We start from the raw sequence: 26,048 nt of genomic DNA on the forward strand, positions 1-26,048 counted from the left end.
AAACTAGGGTTTCCAGAATTGATATGAAAGCCAGTATTATCGGGCGTAGTAGGATTGGTATTCGGTTCTTGTTGAACCACCATAGAATATACCTTGCTAATGGAAGGGAGAAGGTCCATGAGAAGAATTTGTGTGCGCACATTCGCGTAATTGTGGTTCAGACCTTTGAGGAAACACGTAACATATTCCTGTTGTTTGAAGGTGTTGACGGTTGTGCTAAGGTTACATTTGCAGGTAGGCGAACAAATACAAGAAGGGGGTAGGGAGAAGATCTTCGAGCTCATCCCATAAGATTTTCAGATTCGTGAAGAATGTAGAAAGGTTGCGATCTCCCTGCTTGATGGAGTGGAGATCGCGAAGAAGATCAGAAATCCGAAAGTGGTTACCTTTGGTAAATCTTTCGCGTAGGTCACACCAAAGATCGTAAGCGGTGTCGATGCAAATAGTACTCTGAGAAATATGAGAAGATAATGTTCTAGTGATCCAAGAAATTACCATATTGTTGGCACGATCCCATAGCTCAAAATCAGGATGAGTTGACGCCGGTTGAGGAAGAGATCCATTGATGAATTGAGTCTTGTTTTTGGATGATAAAGCACGTTTCATGGCCTTGCTCCAATTGTGATAGTTATTGTCGTTTAAGGGTGGTGCGACAAGAACGGTGTCGGGATTCTCACCGGGATGAAGATAATAAGGGTTACGAGGGTTGAGGGAGGGATCTTTTCAGGGAAAGATGCAGTATCATTTTGTGGTTCGGAATCGGAAGAATTGGAAGAAGAATGATAGCTAGCGATGGACATGAAGAAAGGGGAAATCTTGCAAAATGAAGGAGGAAAATAAATTCTAGGTTTGGGAAATCAGTGAAGCGGAAGCAAGAAAATTTGGGAAAGCTGAAAAAAATTCTGAGTTTGAGAAATTGGGAAAGCTGGAAAAAAAAAATATGGGTTTGATATCAATAAGAAAATTTGGTGGTTTTGAGAAATGAAGCAGAAGGAAGAAATTGTTATAATCTGATACCATATTACAGAATGGAAGAGTAAAATTTTACTGAATATTATTCATTGTATATTTGTATTATTGAGAAAATGAGTTATATATAGAAAACCCCAAAAACTAATTATACATAAAAGAGAGACTTTAGTTAGAATAACTAACTAGCTAAAACAAACTAAACTGAATAACGAACTAGCTAAAACAAACTAAACTGAATAATCCTAAGTTAAAGTACAATACAATTCTATATATCAATGATTACATTTACTTACATTTCACAATGATTACATATACAACATCTTCGTTAGTGAACTCACACACTCCAACATATTTATGGTTTAGTAACATTCATTCTAAAATGTTACTTATTGGATTTAGTAATAATTAATTGCAGTAATTTCATATTAAAAAAATTTATCTTTAGTGGAGATATTATATTAATTAAAAAATAAATAAATAAAATTATTTTGTTCAGTGTACACAAATGTATCTACTTCACCGTCAAATATATCATCAATCCTGTAAAAAGACAAATAATCAAAAAAGAGTGGTCTATGATCAAAGACATTAAAAGAATAAAGTCTAGAATAAAATTTATGTGAAAGATATATGAGAGAGGTATTGAGGAATATATTTTTGTGGTCAGAAAGGATGCGAGTTAGTATTCTAATAAACCAAGTGCATAGGTGGAAATAGGAAGGAAGTATAGTAGGAAATTTCCATTCGATATAATGGAGTGCATAGCGACTCATCACAGTAGAAAAAGATAATTACATGGAATATGTGAAATTAGTGATCAAAAGAAATAAAATAGTGAATAGAGATTTAAATTTGTGTTATATAATTTTGAATTTAATTCATATATAATGTTAGTCTAATGAATTTTTACAGTTAAAATTAATGTTAACCACCCAATTATAAAAAAAAAAATTCTTTCATTATAACCAATTTAAAAGTCGTATAATATGATTGGTTTATAATATAAAAAGTTATACACCAATAATATAAAAAACACTAAATTTTACTTTCATCACATAAAATCATAAACATTTTGAGTTACTACTCTTAAGTTAATCTGTAACATTAATTGTTCCTAAAGAAAATCAAAAGATAAATTTTATCAGACTGTTTGATTTTTCATTTGCATAATTTTAATATGAGATATTTGCTTTAACAGAAGCCGACTCCGAACCATTTAAATCAATTTGTATATATTTATACTTTTATATTTGTTTCTGGTCCAAATATATTTTAAAATACATATGTATAATCAATATTTTTTTCGATTATAATCTTAGAGGAAAAAGACGCAACACAATTGATATAAAGAGTAACAAATATAATAAGGATATTTTAAATCAAAAACATACTAATTGATTATTATTATTTAATATGTTTGCATTAATTTTATTTTATTTAGCGATGATAATATAAAGTGAGATATTGATTTATCTCTCATAAGACTTCGTCATACATTTTTTTAGATAAGAAGACTTTGTCATACTTTAATTTCTCAATTATTGTTCAGAATTGATCTGTGGTTTATAAGCATTTGAGACCAAACTTTTAAAATTATCTATCTGTGAAGATGTTGACAATAAAATTTATGATGAACGAAATGACCTAAATATGCATCAATAATTCAAATTGCAACCATGGTGTATCCGCAACCACCGGTCCATAATGCATTTATGTTGGTCCTCCAATAAAATTATCCCTCAAAATTCCTTTGTTTTCTAAAGGCAAAATATCTCTTGCAATATCTTAACTTAATTTCATATAACAATTGAGTCATTTATCTTCTTTTTTTCGATTTGATCTTTTATGTCTTAAAATATTAATAATGTTGTCATTTTTTTTACAGAAACGCATAAAATTCGTCATTATCTTCAAACAAAACACAAAAAATTCATTACCAATTTCAATAAAATTTATATATTCATCAAATCGATAACTCAAATCTTCAAATAAACTCATATCTTCATCTCCAACAATATCAAATCCATCAAATAAAGAATTCAAACTTTAAGATTTGAGCCCTAAATCACCATGACAATATCAGCTTCTTCTTTCATCCTTCCCTAATTCAAATCCCTAACCTAAATCTTAAACTGTGACTTCTTTATTTGATGAATTTGATGTTGTTGGAAATAAAAATATGTGTTTATTTGAAGATTTCAGTTATGAAATTGATGAAAATATGAATTTTGTTGAAGATGATTACAAATGTTATGAGTTTTGTTTTAAGATATTCATAAAAAAAATTTAAAAAGATTAACATTGTTGACATTTTAAGACATAAATGATCAAAATCGGTACTTTTAATTAAATAAATGATCTAATCGAAAGAAAAAAAAAACACTAAATTGTTACTTAAAATTAAATTAAAAGATCGTGGTAGATATTTACCTTTTTAAAAGATAAAAATTCTTATTTTTAGAAGATACTTGGTCAACAAAAATTACAAGGCAAATCTCAACAACTAACTCTATATCCCTACTCTAGGAATAATACATAAACCCTGTGAATTTGACAATTGACATTTTAGAGAGGATTAAACAAATTTTAATGTTTAACTCCCCTTCGTTTATAATTAATTCCCACCTCTTGATGTTGACATGCTGGAGGATTTGAATAGAGATGTTACTTTTCGAGAGGAAATTGTTACCACTATTAGGAGGTTTGGAAATTATAAACCCCTTGGCCTTGATGGGTTTCAAGCTATTTTTTACAAATCTCAATGGCAGATTATTGGGGACGAGTTTTGTGATTTGAGTAATAATATATTTGGTGATCCACAAAAAGTTGAGGAAATAAATGGAACTCTTATTTCTCTTATACCAAAGAAAGATGTGGTGGTGTGCTTGAAAGACTTCCATCCTATTAGTCTTTGTAATGTGTCCTACAAAATTGTGATTAAGATTAACGTCTTAAGAAGTGCATGAGTGAGCTGATTAGCCGTTGTCAAAGTAGTTTTGTGCTAGTTTGTCAAAGTGGTGATAATATTATTGTTGCTCTAGAAATTTTTCCTTCTATGAGGAGGAAAACGAGAAATTTTGGATGGCAATTAAAATGGATCTTGAGAAGACCTATGATATGCTCATGTGGGAGTTTATTAGAGAGACTTTGTCACACGTTGATTGACAGTGATTTTAGTAAGTGTATTCAAAGGTTACAATTAATATTAAAACAATATCGAATTTAAAAATTATGTTATACTATCAAACGATTTCTAATTACCAATTGAATACAAATTTTGAAATTGAATTAAAGTTTTTCAAATTTACAAGATTAAAGTATTATAAAGATAAAATATTAGAGATGAGTTTTACTATAAATTTAACATTTAACTATCATTTGTATTAGATAATATTATTAAATATTAGTAGTATGGATAGTTTAGACTTTTCTATTATCTTTTATATATATATATATATATATATATATATATTTATATATTTTGTAATCCAAACACATTTAAGTGGTTCATTTTAATTTATGAAATCCTAGAGGATTGTTTGTCTTCTTCCTCTTTTCATCTTCCTCCCTTCTATGTTTGTCATTATTAACAATTTGAACCTAATTACTCAACAAACTTTATCAATTTCCAAGAATATTAGGTCTTAATCTCTTAGTGATTGAACTTTTAATCTCTTAACAAATTAAAAAATAAGATTAAGTATTAAATATTAGAAACTATATATTTTTTTTAAGTGGCTATATATATTTCTAAATTACATAGTCAAAAATTCTTAATTTAACACATTCAAAGATTCACTCTAGTTTCAAAGTTTGAATAGTAAATCACTATAAATACAGCCAAACGAGCACAAAAATTAAAAAATCAACTCAATTAAATTCATTCAAATATCAAATTAAACACTAAATAATTTCAAGTGGTAATCTTCTCTAAGAATAGAAAAATTAGCTATTTATACCGAAGAAAATAAAAAGGAAAATAATCCTAAAGAAACTTTTGACATGTAGTCACTCTTGATTGCTGTTCTCCCTAGTTTATCTTCACCTTCTCATTGTTGTTTTTCATTGTTGGGTCGTATGCATAGCCTCTTCTCATTATATTTCAAGATCCTCCTTTTTCATTCCACAGTTGGTCTTATTTCATATTCCATTCTTTATTATTTATAAATAAAAGTGAGACAACAAAAATTGATTATCAATCTCTATTGACCCACTTTTGATTATAAATAATAATGAGGAAGAAAATATCAATTAATTTATTTTTCGAAACAAGAAGCCTATGTGATGGCCCCCATTAGCATAAGGCCAATCCGTCTATTTTTCTTTTCCTCCTGGCCCATCGTCTGCTGACACACACACCGGTATATATATATATATATATAATAGTGGTATTCCTTCTATTTCAAGGTAATGTATCAATCACTGCACAATTTTAGTAATAGTATTTTACTCAAGCAATTAACCTATTTAGCTGAAAACAAGAAATAAAACCACTATACAAAATGTTTTGTTAATGAAAAAATTAAACACCTAATTAGTTTAAGAATCACAAAGCTACTATTTATTTAAAATAATTTTAAAATCATTTATCCCCCTATATTTTTGTTATTTGTACTGAATGTTTTTTCCATTTTATTTCTATAGCAGTCAATCAGAATTTATGAAAACCGGTTAAGATCTTCCGAAGAGGTCCTATATATGATCTTCACCTAACATTTGCAGATGATCTTATTATTTTCTCTAGAGCAAATTTGGATCAAGTTAAGCTTGTTAATTATATCCTAGTTGTTGTTTTTTTTTGCACTAGTTCGGGACAACAGATCAACAAAGAAAAATCTGCAGTTTTCTTCTCAAAAAATGTTGGATGGCACAAGAAATATATAGTCTAAGTGTTGCTTTGGGGATACAATCTACAGAAGATCTTGAGAAATACTTTGGTGTATCTATTCTTCACAAAAATGCCAATAGAGGAACTTATCAGTTTGTGCGGGACAAAGTTAGCCAACATACTAGTTTTTGGAAGTCTAAGATCTTATCGTTTGAAGGCCATGTTAACTCTTGCTAAATCAGTAATCCAAACGCTCCTGACATACGTTATGCAAATTGTCCTCTTATCTAAAGCAATTTAAGGGAAAATTGTCGTGGTTTTATTTGGGGTGATCATGATACTAAGAAAAAGGCCAATCTTATTGCTTGGAATAAAGTGTGAACTCCTAAGAAGTCTGGTGGTTTGGGTTAGTGAATCATGAGGACTGGAAATCTTGCGTACATGATGAGTGAAAGTTAGAAGTTTTGCACTCAACGTCACCTATTGTGGGAAGATATTATGATGAGGAATTACATTATGGTATCAACACTCTTCCCAAAGTTGATAAAAATTGATGGACAGTAACTTTTGGCGTGGTACATTCTTGGTTCAGGTAAGTTTGTTGAAATATTGGCATGACATTTGGGCATCTTCCCCTCTTTCTCTTGTGAATTCTGCTATGAAACTCATTTTTCCTTGAATGTGTTAAAAGTGTGGTTCAATATGTTGATAGTAGGAGAAGATGGAATCTTCATGATGTCGCACATGTTCTTTTCTTTACTCTCCTCCACCTCAGTAGGGTTTTGGTGAAGATAGTTTAGCTTGGGAGTTGGGGAACCATGGTGTCTTTTCTTTATCATCTGCTTATAATTCCATTTATGGGTTCAATGATTATTTGTTGCAACCTATCTTTCGAGTTATTTGGTGTTGGAAGGGTCCTCATAGGATCGTATGTTTTCTTTGGACGCTTTGACATGAGTCCTTGTTGACAAATGGAAATCAGTTTCGAAGGAAGAGGGTAGATTATGAGGCGCGTCCTTTGTGTAATGCTTCTATTCAGAACCACTTCCTTCTTTATCAGATATTTTTTAAATGCCTTTCCCCTAATTTTATGTTTGTTTTCTTAGTTGATTTGAATTGGAAATATGGGTTACTTAGGAATCTTGTTGATGTCTCTATTACTCATGCTATCCTTGGCGTCTGATTTTTGGAGTGCTGCTGGATAACATTTGGAAAGGGAGGAATGAAAATGTTTTTCAGGATCTTGTACTTCTAGTGTGTTGATTCATAAAACCAAGCTAGTGATATCAATTTTATGAGTTTAGATAGCAATTTCGAGTTAACTCAATAATAAATTCGAAATCTTGTAAACTCAGAGCTCTAACCGAGTTAACTCAGCTGAAATTATGAGTTAATTGGCAAACTCGGTTAAAATCACATAAACTCGCAAACTAGTATCTAACCAACCGAGTTAACTCAACTGAAATCATGAGTTAATTGGTAAACTCGGTTAAAATCACATAAACTCAGTTGATATTATGATGCCAATGAATTATGAAATATCAATTTACAAGGAATGAGGTTTGAATTGTAAATTCACCTATTTAAAATTTCCTGTTAAAATCTTAAGAAAATAACTTAAGATTGATCTTGGTTATTGTCACGACCCAAAAATTTAATGTCGTGACCGGCGCACAAGCTATACTCCTAGCCTGGCAAGCCTATCAACTAACTTACCAATTAAACAACTAAATCGCCCTTTAACCATTTAAAAATATATATATGTTTTTTCTCGAAATTTCGACAGAGTATCCTCTGTAACTTCAACATTCCCAAATTTTCTAAAATCCCTGTTCAGCTTTCAATCCAGTCATAATTCAAATAACATAATCAAATTGCTTAATACACTTCCCAAAAAATACTAAATAGACTTTCTAGACTCCAAAATAGCTGCAATTACATAGACTCAACAAATGTTACAAAAATGGTCCTCGATCAAAGAGGCCTACAAAAAAAAAAAGAAGTATGTTGAGACTTGAATCAAATAATAGATTCTTACTCAGCTGCTTGCGAATCTGAAAAAAATAAGCAACATAAAGAGGTAAGTCACAAAGACTTAGTGAGGAGACAACAACCACCATCAATTAGAAGGGAAACACAAAAGGCACGAATAACTGTTTAATCGTTTGACAGAAATATTAAAAATCCAGTGAATAACGAAACGAAATCAAAATGAACAACCTTAAAATCATCATAAAAATCAAACAAGTAACAATACAAATTTTTTTAGAACCAAGAGGCGGCTTTATCTCATTGATAGCCCTTTCCTCCTAAGGGTGGCCTTTCCCTTAGGGGCGGCTCCATCTAACGGATGACCTTCTCCTCTCAATCCTGCAACGCATCGTCACATATCAATTAGGGAGCTTACATCGCGTTGATAGCCCTCTCCTCCTACGGATGACATTCCTCATATGGGCGGCTCCATCTAACGGGTAACTCTCCTTAATCAACACGAGGTAACTAGGTGCACCTAATGCAGTTAACGATTTAATAACAATAACACCGATCTCCCAAAACACGCATTTAAAATCATTTCATCGTAATTCATGAAAAACATACTCAATCGCATAACAATTCAAGATTTAAATACTGTAGCTCATACGTAAATCAAAATAATAACATATTATATAACAACGACAGTTAAATTAAATAATTGACGAAATCTAAATAAAATTCAAAGGCTGTGTTTCCCAAATTTTTCAATAAATACTTTAATATAGAAAACAAGTAAAATAATAATAATAGCAGTATAAAAATATATGACGATGATCGTCGTCAACTCACAGTTATGGAGAATCGTCTAAGTTTGCTCTCCAACAACTCTCAGAGTAGCCGGCAAGGTCTCAGTCGACAAATCTGAGTATCAAAAATATTTCCAAGACTTTAGAGAAATTTATTCTAAAGTTTAACTACCTTTAGGAAACCATCAACATCATTTAAATATACTCTAAGCACAAAATAATATTTTTACTCAAATCTACATTTTTCTATGAATTCATACTAGGATTAGAGTTGTGCATTTACCTCAATGAGTCTCAATAAACCACTCTCAAGAGATGGGTACCCTTTTCCTTCCTTAGAACACAAACCCTAACCCCAAAAATCCCAACCAAAAGAATTTGTAGGAGTTTGAGAAATTAAGCTTGTGGGGATGTTAAATCTCTTTTAAGGATTGAGGGTTTGAGTAATAGAATGAGAATAAGCAATGAGAAGGGAAGGAAAAGAAAGAAAGAAGAAAACAACAACAAAAAAAATGGAGGAGGGGGAGGGAGAATGCTTCCTGCCGAGAGGAAGAGAGAGAGGAAATGGGAAAAATGAATTTGAAAAAGAATGAGATGAGGTGGCAAGGGTTTTGTTTTTATTTAATTATTTTTATTATTATTATTTTTTTTTTTACACGGGCGTAACAGTTATGAAAACAGAAAATGGAGAACGTTCTTGGTTCTGGAAACAGAAAACGGAGAACGTTCTTGGTTAGTTAAAATCACTATTTTAGCTTACCTATTTAACTTGATAGTTAAAATAACTGAAAGTAAATAGAGATCAGGGAAGAGATATCACACAATGATATATATTGGTTCACTCAACTTGGGATATGTTCAGTCTTCACAATTGTGACATTTTCCTCTAAGTGTTCAAATGGAGAACGATCTTGGTTTTACAACGTTCTTTGTTTTACACAGTTTTTGTTAAGATCAACTTTGATATGTAACATCAATTCCTTTCCAATCAGAATTGATTCAATATGGTCACCTATCAATCTTGAGAGAATTTTACAATTCACCTTTTAACCATAAAAAGATTTTTACAAAAACTACTCAAACTATAAACAACCCTTATAGTTTTGAGTATACACAATAATGATTTAAAGAGATTGGTAGAATCTAAGTATAATCAACTCGTATTTGATAATAGACTTTTGATAAAAGAAATCAGTAGTATGATCTTGATATATGAAGAAGAAATCAAAACTGATTCTTTTGTAATTGATAAGCTTTCAAGCATGTAAGTGTATGTGATTGACGGATTTTCTTAGCACTTGAAGTTCACTTCTTCCTTGAGCTTGGAGTTCCTTTTATACGCTTCAAGGAGGTTGATGATAGCTATTATGACCGTTGAAAAGATGCCTTGCTGCCACGTGTTAGACTTGATCAAAGACCAGACTTTTTAAACCTTGAATGTTCTTGATTTGAACATTCTGTGTTTTTGCTTCTACAATAATAATGTTTGATCTGTAGGTTATCTTTCTTGACTAGGATGATCCTTTGTTTATGCACACAAACCGATTTAGATTAAGACTGTCTTTTGATTCGTACAAAACAAGTTGGGGAATGATGGTCAGTATGCTGGAGAACAATTGTATCATTTTGGACTGGTGTCATCATACTGGAGAATAATGTTTAATCATTATGGCGACAATTGTTAATCATGCTTGAGAAAGATGTTTGCTCCTGAAGATTATGAGTAATATGTTGGAGAATGTTTATCAATCTGGAGACTAATGTTACAATGCTGGAGAATGATCATTTGTCACTTTTGTTTTGATTTTGTGCCTTTTAATCTTTGACTTTTTTAAGTGTTTCTTTTGCTCATACGAGATCTATATATTCCTAGTATATGAACTGAAAATCCATTCGTGATTTGCAAGAGTTTTCCTTGCATTAAAAACTGATTTGATATTGTTTGATGAAAATGACATAAACGTGGAGAACGTTCTTGATTTTCCAGATTATGTCAATAATATTTTTGGTTCAGTTTTGTTCATTTTTAGCTCTTTCTTTAAACTGAATTCTCTTGTATTTATTTTATACCTATCTTAGATTATTACACTCAAAAATACATGTCAAATTAACACATAATTTAGAATCATAACTAGAGTCTTTAATTAACCTTTATTTGCATACATCAAAATATTAATTTGGAATTTTGTCTTAACAACCAAATATCTTGTACTATTACTTAGAAGATAAAATTATTTCCTAGGAATTTTATACTCGATGAATGATATTTCACTGTTGACTAACTAATTCAGGCATTGATTTCTTAAGATGATTTCTCTACTTGATGATGGTTTCTTTATCGGATGTTGGTCTCTTTGTATCTCAATAAGAGGATCATTGATCATTGACTTTTACAAAGGCTTCCTTGATAAGAGGATTGTCTGATTTATATATCACATAATTTTCATCTTAGGATATTGCTTAGAGGATCAACAAAAATCTTGATTTATTATTTACTTTGTGATAAGAGGAATGTTGATTGACTTTTGCCAGATGCAGATGATCATTGTTGCAAAGATCTTGTTAACATTAATTTAGGGAATCATTTGATTTAACCAGGTGGAGATCGATTCACTTTATAACATTTTTAAGGACTTACATAGATTATTATTCCTAACTTACTCATAATTTATGTTTTCTTAAAATAGATGAGACTTCTATGGTACAATAGAAAATTGATATACTTTTAGTACTATCAACTTAAATAAACAATAATCTAATGACATGTCACGTATGATTTAGTTTGACCATAATTTTAAATTTTACACCACCAAAATTTTAACTTTTTACACTTTTGTTTTATTTTAAAATAATTAATATTTATTTATTAAACTATATATAAAAAATAACCAAATTTCAAGTTTCTTCTCTGTCGTTATCTCTCTGGCTCACCGTTCTTCAAGATTCTAAATTTTGTTGAACAATCAATCTTCTTCTTTGTTGGATGGGTCATAATTCTAGAGCGTTTTGGAATTTAAATGGAAGAAAAAAAAAATCAATTTTGTTGGGTCGCGACTGCGATTCAAATGCGAGTTTGCTTCTATGAGTCGTATTCGTCGTGCGATTCAAACGTTACCCGCAAAGAAAAAGCGCGATAAAATAAACGTTATCCGATTCAAACACACCTCCCCAAAATAATATTAACTCTAATATCATCAAAATCAAACAACTTAAAAGAGTACCTTGATTAGGATAAGCCACTAAAATCAATTGTTCTAGAAAATCCATAAGATCTTGTATATTAGTATTAGCATAGACAAGAAAAAGAAAAGAAATAGAACCACCATTATTTATACCGAGTTACAAACTAGATAAGGATTAACTGTACATCAAACAAAAAGTTTGTTGATTCGTCTTGGCATGTACATAAACAATTTCGAAGAATCTCATAGTAGCAATATATACAATAGTTCACATTCACACTATATAAATCAAAAACGAAAAGTTTATACGACATTAAGACGACGCAAACACATACAAAATGGGAGTGAGATAGAGTAGCAGTGGTAGAAGAATGGTGGAGATTTTTTCTCACGACGGTGGAAGTACATCGGAGGAAAGAAATTTAATTTGGTGGTAGTTTTAATTTTAATAAAAAAATTAAAAAAATAATTTATTAAATTTAAGAAAAATAAGTTGTAAAAATAAATGTATAGATAAAACTAATTTGGTCAACTTAATATATAATATAGAAATATTGATTTGGAGAAAAAGAACATAATTATTGATTAAAAATTTAAAAGTACCCATACGCTTTCTTTTCGAAGACATGTGCCATCCATATTTTGTTATCCTCAAAACTCATAAAATAATCATATAAATTATGAGTATATTCAAATTTAATATTTTTACGATTTATAAGATATATAATTTTTTTATAATAGATGATATTACAATTTTATATTTAAAATATTAATCATTGACCTTTATTCTCCCGTGCATCGTACTGTCTAAGATCTAGTGTATATATATAACACGCTCCTAGAAACAAGGAAATGAGAACCATGAAAGTAGTAACATAGGAATGACTTGGTCTTTCACCATGAATCCATCTTCTTCTTCGGTAGTATTATGTTTTCAAACAAAATCTCTTTCTTCGTCAATCAAAGTTCTTTTCTCTAACCACTTTTGTTCTCCTATCATGAATTATTTGAATATGACTATTATCTTTTGGAAAATGGTTGGGTTTCGATTTGACTTTGGATAGGGTCTAATATTGTTCCAATGATGGTAAATTGAGGAACTAATTAATCACATTTCTTCTTCACGAGTTAGCATTAGGTTATTAATGAATCAAAATAAATAGGCTACCTACATGCATGAAATACGATGCATTATCAAATTATATATAAGTGTAGATTTACTTAGCTCTTCGAAAATAAATCAAATTATATGGTTTAGCAAAGTGTAACTTTAGAAATATCAATTGAAATCAATGGCGTCATTGACAAATCAACCTTCAAAGAAGTCTTTGCGCAATTCTGGAGGATCAGAAGGAACGGGTAGTTCTCAACAAGGAAGCCGTAACTCTAGTGGAGGACCAACCATTAAGTTTGCAAGACGAACATCAAGTGGGAGATATGTAAATTTATCGAGAGATGACATGGAAATGTCTTCAGATGTATCAGCAGACTATATGAATTACACTGTTCACATTCCCTCTACCCCTGATAACCAACCAATGGATACTTCTGTTGCAATGAAAGCCGAAGAGCAATATGTTTCCAATTCTTTATTTACAGGGGGATTCAATAGTGTTACTAGAGCCCATTTAATGGACAAGGTTATTGACTCTGAAGTTACTCATCCTCAAATGGCAGGTGCTAAAGGTTCTTCATGCTCAATTTGTGATGGAAAAGTTATGAAGGATGCAAGAGGAAATGATGTCACTCCATGTGAGTGTAGGTATGTATATAATGTAAGAGCTTTGCATATGTGCGTATGAATTTATTATTATCAACGTGACCAACGGTCAAGTTAACTAGATTTTTATTTATAAATAATGACAATTATTAGGTTCAAGATATGTAGAGATTGCTTTTTAGATGCACAAAAAGAGACTGGCACGTGCCCCGGTTGTAAGGAGCATTATAAAGTTGCAGAATACGAAGATGATACAGATGAATATTCGCACACAACATTGCCATTACCAGCACCAGATGGTTCTAAACAAAATCCAAACAATATGTCAGTTATGAAGAGAAATCAAAATGGAGAATTTGATCACAATAAATGGTTGTTTGAGACCAAAGGAACTTACGGAGTTGGCAATGCTTATTGGCCGCCAGATGATGATGATGGTGATGATGGCTTTCAAGGAGCGTTTGATGACGCTGAGAAGCCTTGGAAGCCTTTAAGTCGAAAAACACCAATTCCTTCTGCCATTATAAGCCCATACAGGTTAGATTTATATATTTATTATGATTTTTCCATAGTTTCAATTCAGCTAGATATTATTCCATAGTTTCATATATGCAAACACTCACATTGGCTAGTTATAATTATAACTAATTGTGCATAAATTTAATTAATTTATAGGTTGCTTATAGCTATTCGATTAGTAGTGATGGGGTTCTTTTTACATTGGAGAGTGGTACATCCAAATGAAGATGCAGTATGGTTGTGGCTAATGTCAGTTACTTGTGAGATATGGTTTGGCTTCTCATGGATACTCGACCAAATCCCAAAGGTTTCTCCTGTCAATCGTTCCACTGACCTTGATGTTCTTCATGAGAAATTTGACAGTCCATCTCCATCCAATCCAACAGGGCGATCTGATTTGCCTGGTGTAGACCTCTTTGTATCCACTGCTGATCCAGATAAAGAGCCACCACTTGTAACTGCTAATACTATTCTTTCCATATTAGCAGTTGATTATCCTGTGGAGAAGCTCGCTTGTTATATTTCGGATGATGGAGGTGCTCTATTGACTTTCGAAGCCATGGCTGAGGCTGCAAGTTTTGCTGATTTATGGGTTCCCTTTTGTCGCAAACATAATATTGAGCCAAGGAATCCTGATACTTACTTTTCCTTAAAAGTTGATCCGACGAAGAATAAGAGTAGACTAGATTTTGTGAAGGATAGAAGAAGGGTGAAGAGGGAATACGATGAGTTTAAAGTGCGTATAAATGGCCTTCCAGATTCCATTAGGAGAAGATCTGATGCATTTAACGCAAGGGAGGAAATGAAGATGATGAAACATTTTAAGGAGAGTGGGGCGGATCCTTCAGAGCCTATTAAAGTATTAAAGGCTACCTGGATGGCGGATGGTACCCACTGGCCGGGTACTTGGGCTTCTCCTTCTAGTGAACATTCAAAAGGTGACCATGCTGGAATACTTCAGGTATTTGTTTATGTATTACATCTCAGAATGAATCCAATCATGAACTTACAGTTATGTTTCACATATAGATATGTTGATATATATAATAACTTCAATTATGCATGTATATGAATAGGTGATGTTGAAGCCACCTAGTCCCGATCCATTACTGGGAAGTGTTGACGACAAGATCATAGATTTCACTGAGGTAGACACACGTTTGCCTATGTTTGTATATGTATCTAGAGAGAAAAGGCCAGGTTATGAACACAACAAGAAAGCTGGTGCCATGAATGCACTAGTTCGAGCATCAGCAATCCTGTCAAATGGGCCATTCATTCTTAATCTTGATTGTGATCATTATATATATAATTGTAAGGCAGTACGTGAAGGAATGTGCTTCATGATGGATAGAGGCGGCGAAGACATATGCTATATACAGTTCCCTCAAAGATTTGAAGGAATTGATCCCTCGGATCGTTATGCCAATCACAACACTGTATTCTTTGATGGAAACATGCGAGCTCTTGATGGTCTTCAAGGCCCAGTTTATGTCGGGACAGGTTGCATGTTTAGGAGGTTTGCATTGTATGGATTTGACCCTCCGTCCGGTGATTGGGAAGCGAAAAAACCTAAACATAATTGTACTGAAGAGGCTTGTGAAACTACACCGGCCTTAAATGCTAGTGAATTTGATGAAGATCTAGACGTAAACTTGTTGCCTAAACGATTTGGTAATTCAACCATGTTGTCTGAAAGCATACCGGTTGCTGAGTTCCAAGGTCGACCTATTGCCGATCATCCTGCCATCAAGTATGGACGCCCACCGGGTGAACTAAGGGCCCCTCGTGAACCACTTGATGCTAGTACTGTTGCTGAATCCGTCTCTGTGATTTCTTGTTGGTATGTATATCTTTCCTAACACACACATATATCAGTAGATAATATGAAAAAATTAAATTAAAAAATATATATGATATTACATATAGGTACGAAGATAAGACAGAATGGGGAGACAGAGTAGGATGGATTTATGGGTCAGTGACAGAGGATGTGGTTACAGGTTACCGCATGCACAATCGTGGATGGCGTTCTGTGTATTGCATAACAAAGAGAGACGCATTTCGTGGATCAGCGCCAATTAACCTCACTGATCGACTTCATCAGGTGCTGAGATGGGCCACTGGTTCTGTTGAGATCTTCTTTTCTAAGAACAATGCTTTTCTGGCTAGTAAGCGCCTTAAACTTCTTCAACGTCTCGCTTACCTCAATGTTGGAATCTACCCTTTCACTTCCATGTTCCTCATTGTCTATTGCTTCCTTCCTGCACTTTCATTGCTCTCTGGATTTTTTATTGTTCAAACTCTTAGTATCGCTTTCTTGCTCTATTTGCTCACCATGACATTGTGTCTGGTGCTCTTGGCCGTTCTTGAGGTTAAGTGGTCTGGCATAGAGTTGGAACAATGGTGGAGGAATGAACAATTTTGGCTCATTTCTGGCACTAGTGCTCACCTTGCTGCTGTGGTGCAAGGACTCTTAAAAGTCATTGCTGGAATTGAAATTTCTTTTACTTTGACGTCAAAATCCGGTGGAGAAGACGATGATGACATTTTTGCAGATTTGTATATAGTTAAATGGAGCTCACTTATGATTCCACCAATTGTTATTGCTATGATAAATGTGATTGCTATTGCGGTTGCATTTTCTAGAACAGTTTATAGTGCAAACCCACAATGGAGTAAGTTCATTGGAGGAGCATTCTTTAGTTTTTGGGTACTTGCTCATTTGTATCCATTTGCAAAAGGGTTGATGGGAAGGAGAGGAAAGACTCCCACCATTGTATTTGTGTGGTCTGGTCTCATTGCAATTACACTTTCTTTGCTTTGGGTTGCCATTAGTCCACCCAAAGCTTCTGATGGACAAGGTACTGGGGGAGATTTCCAATTTCCATAAAATGCTAATGTTGGGTTACGGATTGATGTGTAGATGATTTTTTCATCATAATATGTATGCAGGTAACAGTGTTAGTAATGTATGTATGTAAATCTAGCTCTTTATACTTGATGTATTTTTTGCTACATATTCTCATTCTCAACTAAGCAAATTACTTTTCACTTGATTGGTGTTTATAACATAGGCTCGATGGTGTGAGTCTCATTCAATACGTTTTATGTTTAGACCATAACAGGGAGTTATGGATCAAAATCACTATTTAAAATATATTGCAAAAGAAAATATCTTCAACAACAATTAATATATTTGTTGAACAAATAGGTTATAATAAACATATTTTTGCTAATTTACCATAAAAAAATATATTTATGTTGAAATTTAGCGACGATAAATATAAACTAGACTAAATATCACTTGTGGTCCCTTAACTTAATTTTTTTAATCCTTTATGTTTTTTTTCTTCCCGATTTAGTCCTTTGTTCCTAACAATATCAAATAAAGTATGAAAATATAAGTTTGTTTGAAGATTTGCGTTACGAATTTGATGAAATTTGTATTATATTGAAGAATATAATTAATTTTATGAGTTTTGTTTGAATTTTTGTATAAAAAAGGATAACATTGTTGAAATTTTAAAATATAAAATATCAAATTGTCACTTAAAATTAAAATAAAGGACCAAGTCGGGAAAAAAAATATATAAAGGACTAAAACGTTACCTGAAATTAAGTTAAGGGACCAAAGATGTAATTTAGCCTATAAACTATAACATATCTACTCTGATATAAGAATATGTCAATAACGCCGTATTTTTATATTTTAAGATATCAATGTTGAGAAAACAACTATATGAGTTGAACTATCATCATCACCGTAGGGTTTAGAGCGTTAGGGTTAGTTGGTTGAGACCTATCATTATCCAATCCATCAAGGTTCATTCAACAACAAAAACCCAATACGTGACACTATTTAATAATAATTAACTATAATTTAATTAATTAACTATAATTTAATTAATTATAATTTTTAATAATTGATTACTATCAATACATGATTGATTGAGTAATTAATGCTAGTTATTTTTGCATTGTATATGGACCCTAATTAACATTCAAAGAATTAGGTTTATTAATTCCTTGTTTTGTATTAACCCTCCAAAATTAGGGTATTTGAACGCTTAATATCTCCATATTTTAGACCCTTTATATGTTTAGTCCAACTTATTTCGCACTGAGTTGAACTACCTTTAAAATAGATAACTCCAAGTATTGAATTCAAATGTTTTCTCTATTAGAGAGTTGTGTTACTAACTTTTGCAACACTTTGCTGGTGCAATACACATTTTTAGATAAAAAAATACATCATTACATAAATAATTATGAACAATAATCAGAAGATAGTAAAAATATCTTTATAATCGAAAATACAAAGTCTTGCTTCAGTTAAAACAATATTGGAATCTGCAACAAGAATTAACCAACAAAATAGAAGACAAACAATTGTAGAAAAAGAAACGAAACGGAGAACGTTCTTGGTTTTCCTACTGAAAATGGAGAGTGTTATGAAAAACCAGAAAACGGATAACGTTTAACGTTCTCCTTTCTGCAGTTTTTTTTTATAAAAAAAAATAGTTTTTCAATCAATGTAAACGAAAATTAAAGCAAGGTAAGGAAAGAATAACACCCAGATTTACGTGTTCAGCCTCAATTGATGAGACCTATGTCATGGAGAAGCAAGCAAGACAGTTCACTATGAAGAATCTTTGAATTTACAAGATTAAGGCCTCTTCAAGATTGTTCACCTAGTCTTCACTAGTTTTCTCTTTTCACACAATCTCTCTTATTTCTCCCTTAATCTTCTTTCTGATTTCTATGAATCACAAATTGTTTATCCCTCACTATTTCTCAGCAAATACTGCTACAACAATTCTCAACAACTTACACAATGCATTTACAACTATATTATTTAAAGACAAATTTCTTAATTAACTATAACTAACTTTTTCATAACTAACTCAGTTATAACTAACTCCAAAGTGTTACTGATTTGAGGCATATCTTCACAATTCTCCTCCTTGACTCAGTATAAGAATAATTATGTCATTGTCCTTGCGGCACTTGCTTCAGCTTTACTCTTTGTCGAAGCCAACTATCTCCAAACAATGCTTGAACTTAGCTTGTGAAAGTGATTTGGTATGCATCAGTTGGGTAGTCATCAGTTGCAATCTTCTCAACTAAAACCTGATTTGAATCAATCACATCACTTATGAAGTGATACTTAACATCAACGTGTTTAGACTTATTATGATACACTTGATGCTTGGATAAGTGTATAGCACTTTGACTATCACAATAAATTGAAACATAATTCTGATTTATTCCTAGTTCACCAAGAAGTCCTTTCATCCATAAATCTTATTTAACACCTTCAATAAGCGCAATGAATTCAACTTGAATTGTAGAAAGAGCTACCACTGACTGTGTAATTGCTCTTCAACTTACAACAGTCCCATATAGAGTGAAAACATAACGAGAAATTGATTTTCTAGTGTCCATATTTCAGGCATAATCCGAGTCCACATATCCTTTGATTGGTTCCTTGTAATGATGAGTCTTTTTGAACTTTAAACCTGCTGTCAGTGAGCCATTTAAGTACCTCATAATTCACTTGAGTGCTGACCAATGCAATGCTCCTTGATTAGTCATAAATTTGCTGACAACATTCACAGCATAAGCCAAATATGGCCTGCTGCAGATCATTCCATACATTATGCTGCCAACTCCACTAGCATAAGAAATGATACTCATTCTTTGTCTTTCCTCATCTGTCTTAGGTGAGTCTTGCATAGACAATTTGAAATTTTGTCCCAAAGGAGTAGTAACATGTCTTGCTTCATGCACTCTATATTTAGTGACAACTTTCAGACAGCTTGTGAAAGAAATAGTCCCCCATTCATTCTGTTTCTTTTTATATCCTCAGTTGCAATCTTCTCAACTAAAACCTGATTTAAATCAATCACATCACTTATGAAGTGATACTTAAGATCAATGTGTTTAGACTTATTATGATACACTTGATGCTTGGATAAGTGTATAGCACTTTGACTGTCACAATAAATTGAAACATAATTCTGATTAATCCTAGTTCACCAAGAAGTCCTTTCATCCATAAATCTTATTTAACACCTTCAATAAGTGCAATGAATTCAACTTGAATTGTAGAAAGAGCTACCACTGACTGTGTAATTGCTCTTCAACTTACAACAGTCCCATCTAGAGTGAAAACATAACGAGAAATTGATTTTGTAGTGTCCATATTTCAAGCATAATCTGAGTCCACATATCCTTTGATTGGTTCCTTGTAATGATGAGTCTTTTTGAACTTTAAACCTACTGTCAGTGAGCCATTTAAGTACCTCATAATTCACTTGAGTGTTGACCAATGCAATGCTCCTTGATCAGTCATAAATTTGCTGACAACATTCACAACATAAGCCAAATATGGCCTGCTGCAGATCATTCCATACATTATGCTGCCAACTCCACTAGCATAAGGAATGATACTCATTCTTTGTCTTTCCTCATTTGTCTTAAGTGAGTCTTGCATAGACAATTTGAAATTTTGTCCCAAAAGAGTAGTAACATGTCTTGCTTCATGCACTCTATATTTAATGACAACTTTCAGACAGCTTGTGAAAGAAATAGTCCCCCATTCATTCTGTTTCTTTTTATATACATACCTAAGATCCTCTTGGTTTCTCAAAGTTATTTCATCTCAAACTCATTACTAAGATCATCTTTGAGCCCTTTAATATGGTATTTACTTGAGCTTGCAAGAAGAGTATCATCCATATAGAGTAATAGGTAAGTTGAAGAACATTCTTGACCATTTTGAAAAAACGGAGAATGTTCTTAAGCTGGAGAACATTCTTGAGCTGGAGATTCTTGACTTTTCTCTTTTAGAATGTAAACACAGTTGTCAAAATTACATCTTTGGAAATCAGTTCTTATCATGAAATCATCAAACTTCCTGTACCATTGTCTAGGACTTTGCTTTAGGCCATACAATGACTTATTAAGAAGGCAAACCTTGTTGCTGCCTTTAGCAAATCCTTTAGGTTGCTGCTTATAAATGGTTTCTTCCAGATCACCGTGTAGAAATACTATTTTGACATCCAGCTGCTATAATTCCAAGTCTTGTTGAGTTACAATTGAAAGCAGAATTCTAATTGAACAATGTTTTACAATAGGTACAAATACTTCAATGAAATCAATTCCTTTAAGATGAGAAAATCCATTTGCAACTAATCTTGCTTCGAACCTTATCTTCTCCTGACCTTGAATGCCTTCCTTTCTCTTGAACACCCATTTTGATCTTATTACCTTTTGACTCTTAGGAATGTCAACCAAAGTCCAGATGATTCTTTTTAATGATTTCATTTCTTCATTCATAGCTGTCATCCAAGCTTCTTTGTCTTCACTGTTAATGGTTTCCTTGTAGTTGCTCGGTTCATCTCCTTGAAGATCTTCAGCAACACTTAAAGCATAACAAATTAAATATGCTTGACCATATTTAATCGGAGGCTTGATAATCCTTCTTTCTTTATCACTTGCCAAGTTGTAATTGGCCAAATCTAGTTATGATGTTGTAATATCATAAAGTGATGTATCAGTTATGTCTTCATGATTAATCTCTTGATCTTCAGGTGACTCCACCTCAATTTGAACACTTTCAATATTGTTGTTTAAAGCACTGCCAAATGGAGAATGTTCTCCATTTCTGAAGCACTGAAATGGAGAATATTCTTCGTTTCTGCAGAACTAAAACGGAGAATGTTCTTTGTCAATCATGGGCATTCTTGTTTCATCAAACACTATATCTCTTGGTATGATGCACTTAGGTAAACCTTGGTCAATCCTCCACAACTTGTAACCTTTTATTCCTTTAGGATATCCAATGAAAACACATTTGATTGCTCTAGGATCCAATTTATCTTGCCTTGTGTGAGCAAATGGTAAGGAACCAAATACCTTCAGATTTAAGTAGTCAGCTGATTTGCCATTCCATATCTCAATTGGTGTCTTAAATCCAATAACTGATGAATGGCATCTATTGATCAAATACATTGTTATAACTGCAGCTTCTCCCCATAATGTTTTAGGCAGCCCTGCACTCAAGATCATACATCTGACCCTTTCCAAGATTGTCCTGTTCATCCTTTCAGCAATGCCATTTTGTTGAGGAGTGCCTGCAATTGTTCTATGTCGTTGAATACCTAAGTCCATGCAATAATTATTAAACTGCTTTGAAAGATACTCCAGGCCATTGTCAGTTCTTAAATGTTTCAGCTTAGATTCCTTTTGAGTTCCAATTTGCATATGCCATTTTTTAAATTTCATAAAAGTTATTTTTAATGACATAGATCCATACTTTCCTAGAATAATCATCAATGATGGTTAAGAAATAAAAACAACCAACATGAGTCTTTGTCCTTGAAGGACCCCACAAATCAGAATGAGCATATTCAAAAGGTCTAGAGGTGTTGTGTTGGCCAACACCAAAATTGCCCCTCTTAGACTTTCCTAGAATATAAAGATCACAAAATTCCAATTTTTCAATTTTGTCACTATTAAGCAAACTTTGTTTTGATAACTATATTAAGCCTCTTTCACTTACATGTCCTATCCTCATATGTCATATTCTAGTAGATGAATGCAAATTAGAGCTATCAACAGAAGCTTGTGCAATTATGGTAGAACCATCTAAAATGTACAAGTCATTCCTCTTAATGCCTTTAACAATGATATCATCTTTATTAATAATAGTCATGATACCATTCTTTATGTTTATGGAATATCCTAAAATGTCAAACATGCAAAAAGAAATTAAATTTCTTTTTAATTCAGGTATGTACCTTACATCTTTCAGCAGTACCTCCTTGCCATTGAACATTCTGAATCTGATTATTCCATTGCCTTGGACTTTACATGATTTGTTGTTGCCAAGCAGAACGACTCCACTATCACGAAGATCTATTGATTCAAAATAATCCGTTTTTGGACACATGTGGAAAGTACAACCTGAGTCTAATACCCAGTTATTTTCACCTTTAGAATTTGAAATCATCAATGCCTCAACATATTCATAACCAACATCAACAAGTGCAACATTTCCTGAATCTTGAGAGTTTCTTGATTCATTTCTTTCAGGGCAATCTTTCTTAAAATGTCCCTTCTTGTGACAATGGAAGCATTTATACTTCCCTTCATATTTTGATTTTGAATTGGACTTATGCTTATTTCCATTTGATCATTTCTTGTCAATTCTTCCTCTTGTCACGTTCAGACTTTCAGCATGATTATCATTCTTGATCTCAAGTCTTTAATAGCTTTCCTTTGTCTAGATAGATGTATGCACTTCTTCAAGAGTAATTGTTTGTTCTCTTCCAAACATGATAACATCCTTGAAGTTTTCATATGAACTTGACAGGGCTCTAAGCAGGATCAGAGCTTTGTCTTCATCATCTGACTTGACTTCTAAATTTTTCAAATCATCAAGAATCTTGTTAAATTCAGCAAGTTGGACTGTAACAAGTTTCTCTTCATCTAGTTTAAAAGAGAATTGTTGTTTCAAGAAGAGACTATTTGAAACTGATTTAGTCATATAGAGATATTCAAGTTTAAGTCATAAGGCTACTACTGTTGGTTCCTTTGCAACTTCCCTTAAAGCTTTGTCTCCAAGATACAAGATGATAGTGCTCTTTGCTTTTACAATCAGTTCTTCCTTTTCTCGTGCAATCGTTGTTGTTGGAAGAGTTGATTCACCCTTCAACGCGTTCACCAAACCTTATTGTACCAGAACAACAGGCATTTTTATCTTCCACAGACCATAGTCATTTCATCAGTTGCTCTCTTTACCACAGACGATGCCAATTGTTAAAACAACATTGGGATTTGTAACAAGAATTAACCAACAAAATAGAAGACAAACAATTGCAGAAAAAGAAACGAAATGGAGAATGTTCTGAAAAACCAGAAAACGGAGAAAGTTTAACGTTCTCCTTTCTGCAGTTTTGAAAAAAAAAACAGTTTTTCAATCAATGTAAACGAAAATTAAAGTAAGGTAAGGGAAGAATAACACTCAAATTTACGTGTTCAGCCTCAATTGATTAGACATACGTCACAGACAAGCAAGCAAGACAATTCACTATGTATCTTTGAATTTACAAGATTAAAACCTCTTCAAGATTGTTCACCTAGTCTTCACTAGTTTTATCTTTTCACACAATCTCTTTTTTTTCTCCCTTAACCTTTTTTCTGATTTCCTATTAATCACAAATTGTTTATCTCTCACTTTTTCTCAGCAAATACTGCTACAACAATTCTCAACAACTTACCCAATGCATTTAGAGTTAAAGTATTTAAGGATAAACTTCTTAATTAACTTTGTCATAACTAATTCAGTTATAACTAACTCTAAGTTGTTACTGATTTGATGCATATCTTCACATGCTTCATTTAGAAAAAGTTACTTAGAAATATAATTATTCCATGTGAATCAATATTTACTATTTAATTAATTCATCTTTAAGAATTCTTTTGGGACTTACTGCTACAGTTCTATAGAACTATCAAAGCTTAAACCTACATCCTTTCCAGTTTAGAAATAGTAAATTGAAATAAGTGAAAAGTTAGTAAGAGTAACTTAGATCAATCGTAAAGAATAAATTAGATAAATAAAATATAATTCAAATTTATCACTTATTTTCGCATTAGGTTCTGATACCAATAGGTCTTGATTCCAATATGAATTGGGACACGAGTTCCTTGGTGGAGATAATTGATCTTATTATAAATAGAATGCAATTGTTAAAAAAAAAAAAAGAAAAAGAAACGTGATACATAGCAATTTCCACTAAAATAATAATAATCTTTTCCTACTCAATTAGCCAAATCGGGTTCAAAGGGCAGCTCTAGAGATGCCCTGGTAGATTCATTGAGATTTCAAAAGCCATAATTATTATATATGTGTTCTAAAATTTTAAAATAATAATAATAATTCTCCTTAAAAAACGATTTATAAATAAAAAAATGGCTTACTGTTTGTTATGATGAATAATATTATATTTATGGAGGACTTAAGTTATATTGAAGATGGTAAAAGACGGCTGGTATAAATGTTGATGTACATTATTATTATTACTCGTTAGATTCTTGTAGGTCAATGTAATTTAGAATATAATAGAGGGTTAAAGGATTAAGTTTGATACACAAGAATAGAATGAATTTTTTCCCGTCTTTTTTCTTCTTTATCTCTTGAGTTTCTATACTTTAGTTATCTCTACTTCTCTATATTATATTTTTGATCCAGTTTTTGTTAGTTATAACATTTTATCAGCACGACTCTATTATATATGAGTGATGACATATTCCGTTTGAAGATTCTATTGCAAGAATATTTCTACCTCTTATCACCTTCGAGATACTCTAATTTATGATCTTGTTTTTCCTTATAGATTTTGTTTCTTTTCTTGTGTTAATATTTTATATTTGTTGCATGAAATTTTATTTAATTAACATAATTATCAATTTTGTCTACTCTTGATGAATTCTTAAAGAATTCAACATTTAAACATTCACGTAATATTTTACAAATAATGGTTTTTTTTTTATCATCGTTTATGAAGATCATTTATAATATAATTTCTGAAGAACAAAAAATTTAAAATTAAAACATCTCTAAAGAATTGTTTAAATAATGAATTTTTTCTTTATCATTGTTTATGAAGATAATTTGTGATATAGTTCACGAAGAATTAAAATTCTAATATTAAAATATTCGTGAAGGATTGCTCAAAGAATTAATTTTTCTTAATCATTATTTATCAAGCATCCTTGTCTGATTGTGGTATACTTCTAAAAGAACTAATAATAATATCAAACATCTTTGTAGAATTTTAAAATGTGTGATTTTTTTTTTTATTATAGTTTATGAATATTTCCTAAAAAACTATAAATTTAAATTTAAACCCATGATTGAAATTTATAAGATTTATTTTATATATATATTTATATATATAGAAATGTGAAGATGAGGTGATGAACTTATAAAAACTACATGTAGGAAAACATATATATATATATATATATATATA

The 26,048-nt window shown here is 31.9% G+C and overlaps 2 protein-coding genes across 2 annotated transcripts; one reads left to right on the forward strand and one right to left on the reverse strand.

Annotated features, from left to right (window-relative positions):
• Positions 1 to 222: 222 nt before the first annotated feature.
• Positions 223 to 606, reverse strand: LOC140920103 (uncharacterized). The gene has a single exon (XM_073367422.1). The coding sequence runs from the start codon at positions 604 to 606 to the stop codon at positions 223 to 225; it is 384 nt and encodes a 127-aa protein (XP_073223523.1).
• Positions 607 to 12,653: 12,047 nt separating this feature from the next.
• LOC101514359 (cellulose synthase-like protein D4) lies at positions 12,654 to 17,055 on the forward strand. Its single transcript, XM_004498035.4, has 5 exons — positions 12,654 to 13,524; positions 13,636 to 14,019; positions 14,158 to 14,962; positions 15,078 to 15,844; positions 15,931 to 17,055. Exons 1-5 carry the CDS (start codon positions 13,055 to 13,057, stop codon positions 16,892 to 16,894), a joined length of 3,390 nt encoding a protein of 1,129 aa, XP_004498092.1. The 5' UTR covers positions 12,654 to 13,054; the 3' UTR covers positions 16,895 to 17,055.
• Positions 17,056 to 26,048: the final 8,993 nt, after the last annotated feature.

Source organism: Cicer arietinum, chromosome 4 (genome assembly GCF_000331145.2).
Source record: "Cicer arietinum cultivar CDC Frontier isolate Library 1 chromosome 4, Cicar.CDCFrontier_v2.0, whole genome shotgun sequence".
Classification (NCBI taxonomy): Eukaryota; Viridiplantae; Streptophyta; class Magnoliopsida; order Fabales; family Fabaceae; genus Cicer; species Cicer arietinum.

Bases quoted from the DNA above. Each gene is read 5' to 3' on its own strand.
- LOC101514359 (XM_004498035.4), top strand. From the start codon at position 13,055: ATGGCGTCATTGACAAATCAACCTTCAAAGAAGTCTTTGCGCAATTCT. The intron at 13,525-13,635 runs GTATGTATATAA...GACAATTATTAG, and splicing joins GTCACTCCATGTGAGTGTAG to GTTCAAGATATGTAGAGATT. The intron at 14,020-14,157 runs GTTAGATTTATA...ATTAATTTATAG, and splicing joins GCCATTATAAGCCCATACAG to GTTGCTTATAGCTATTCGAT.
- LOC140920103 (XM_073367422.1), bottom strand. From the start codon at position 606: ATGAAACGTGCTTTATCATCCAAAAACAAGACTCAATTCATCAATGGA.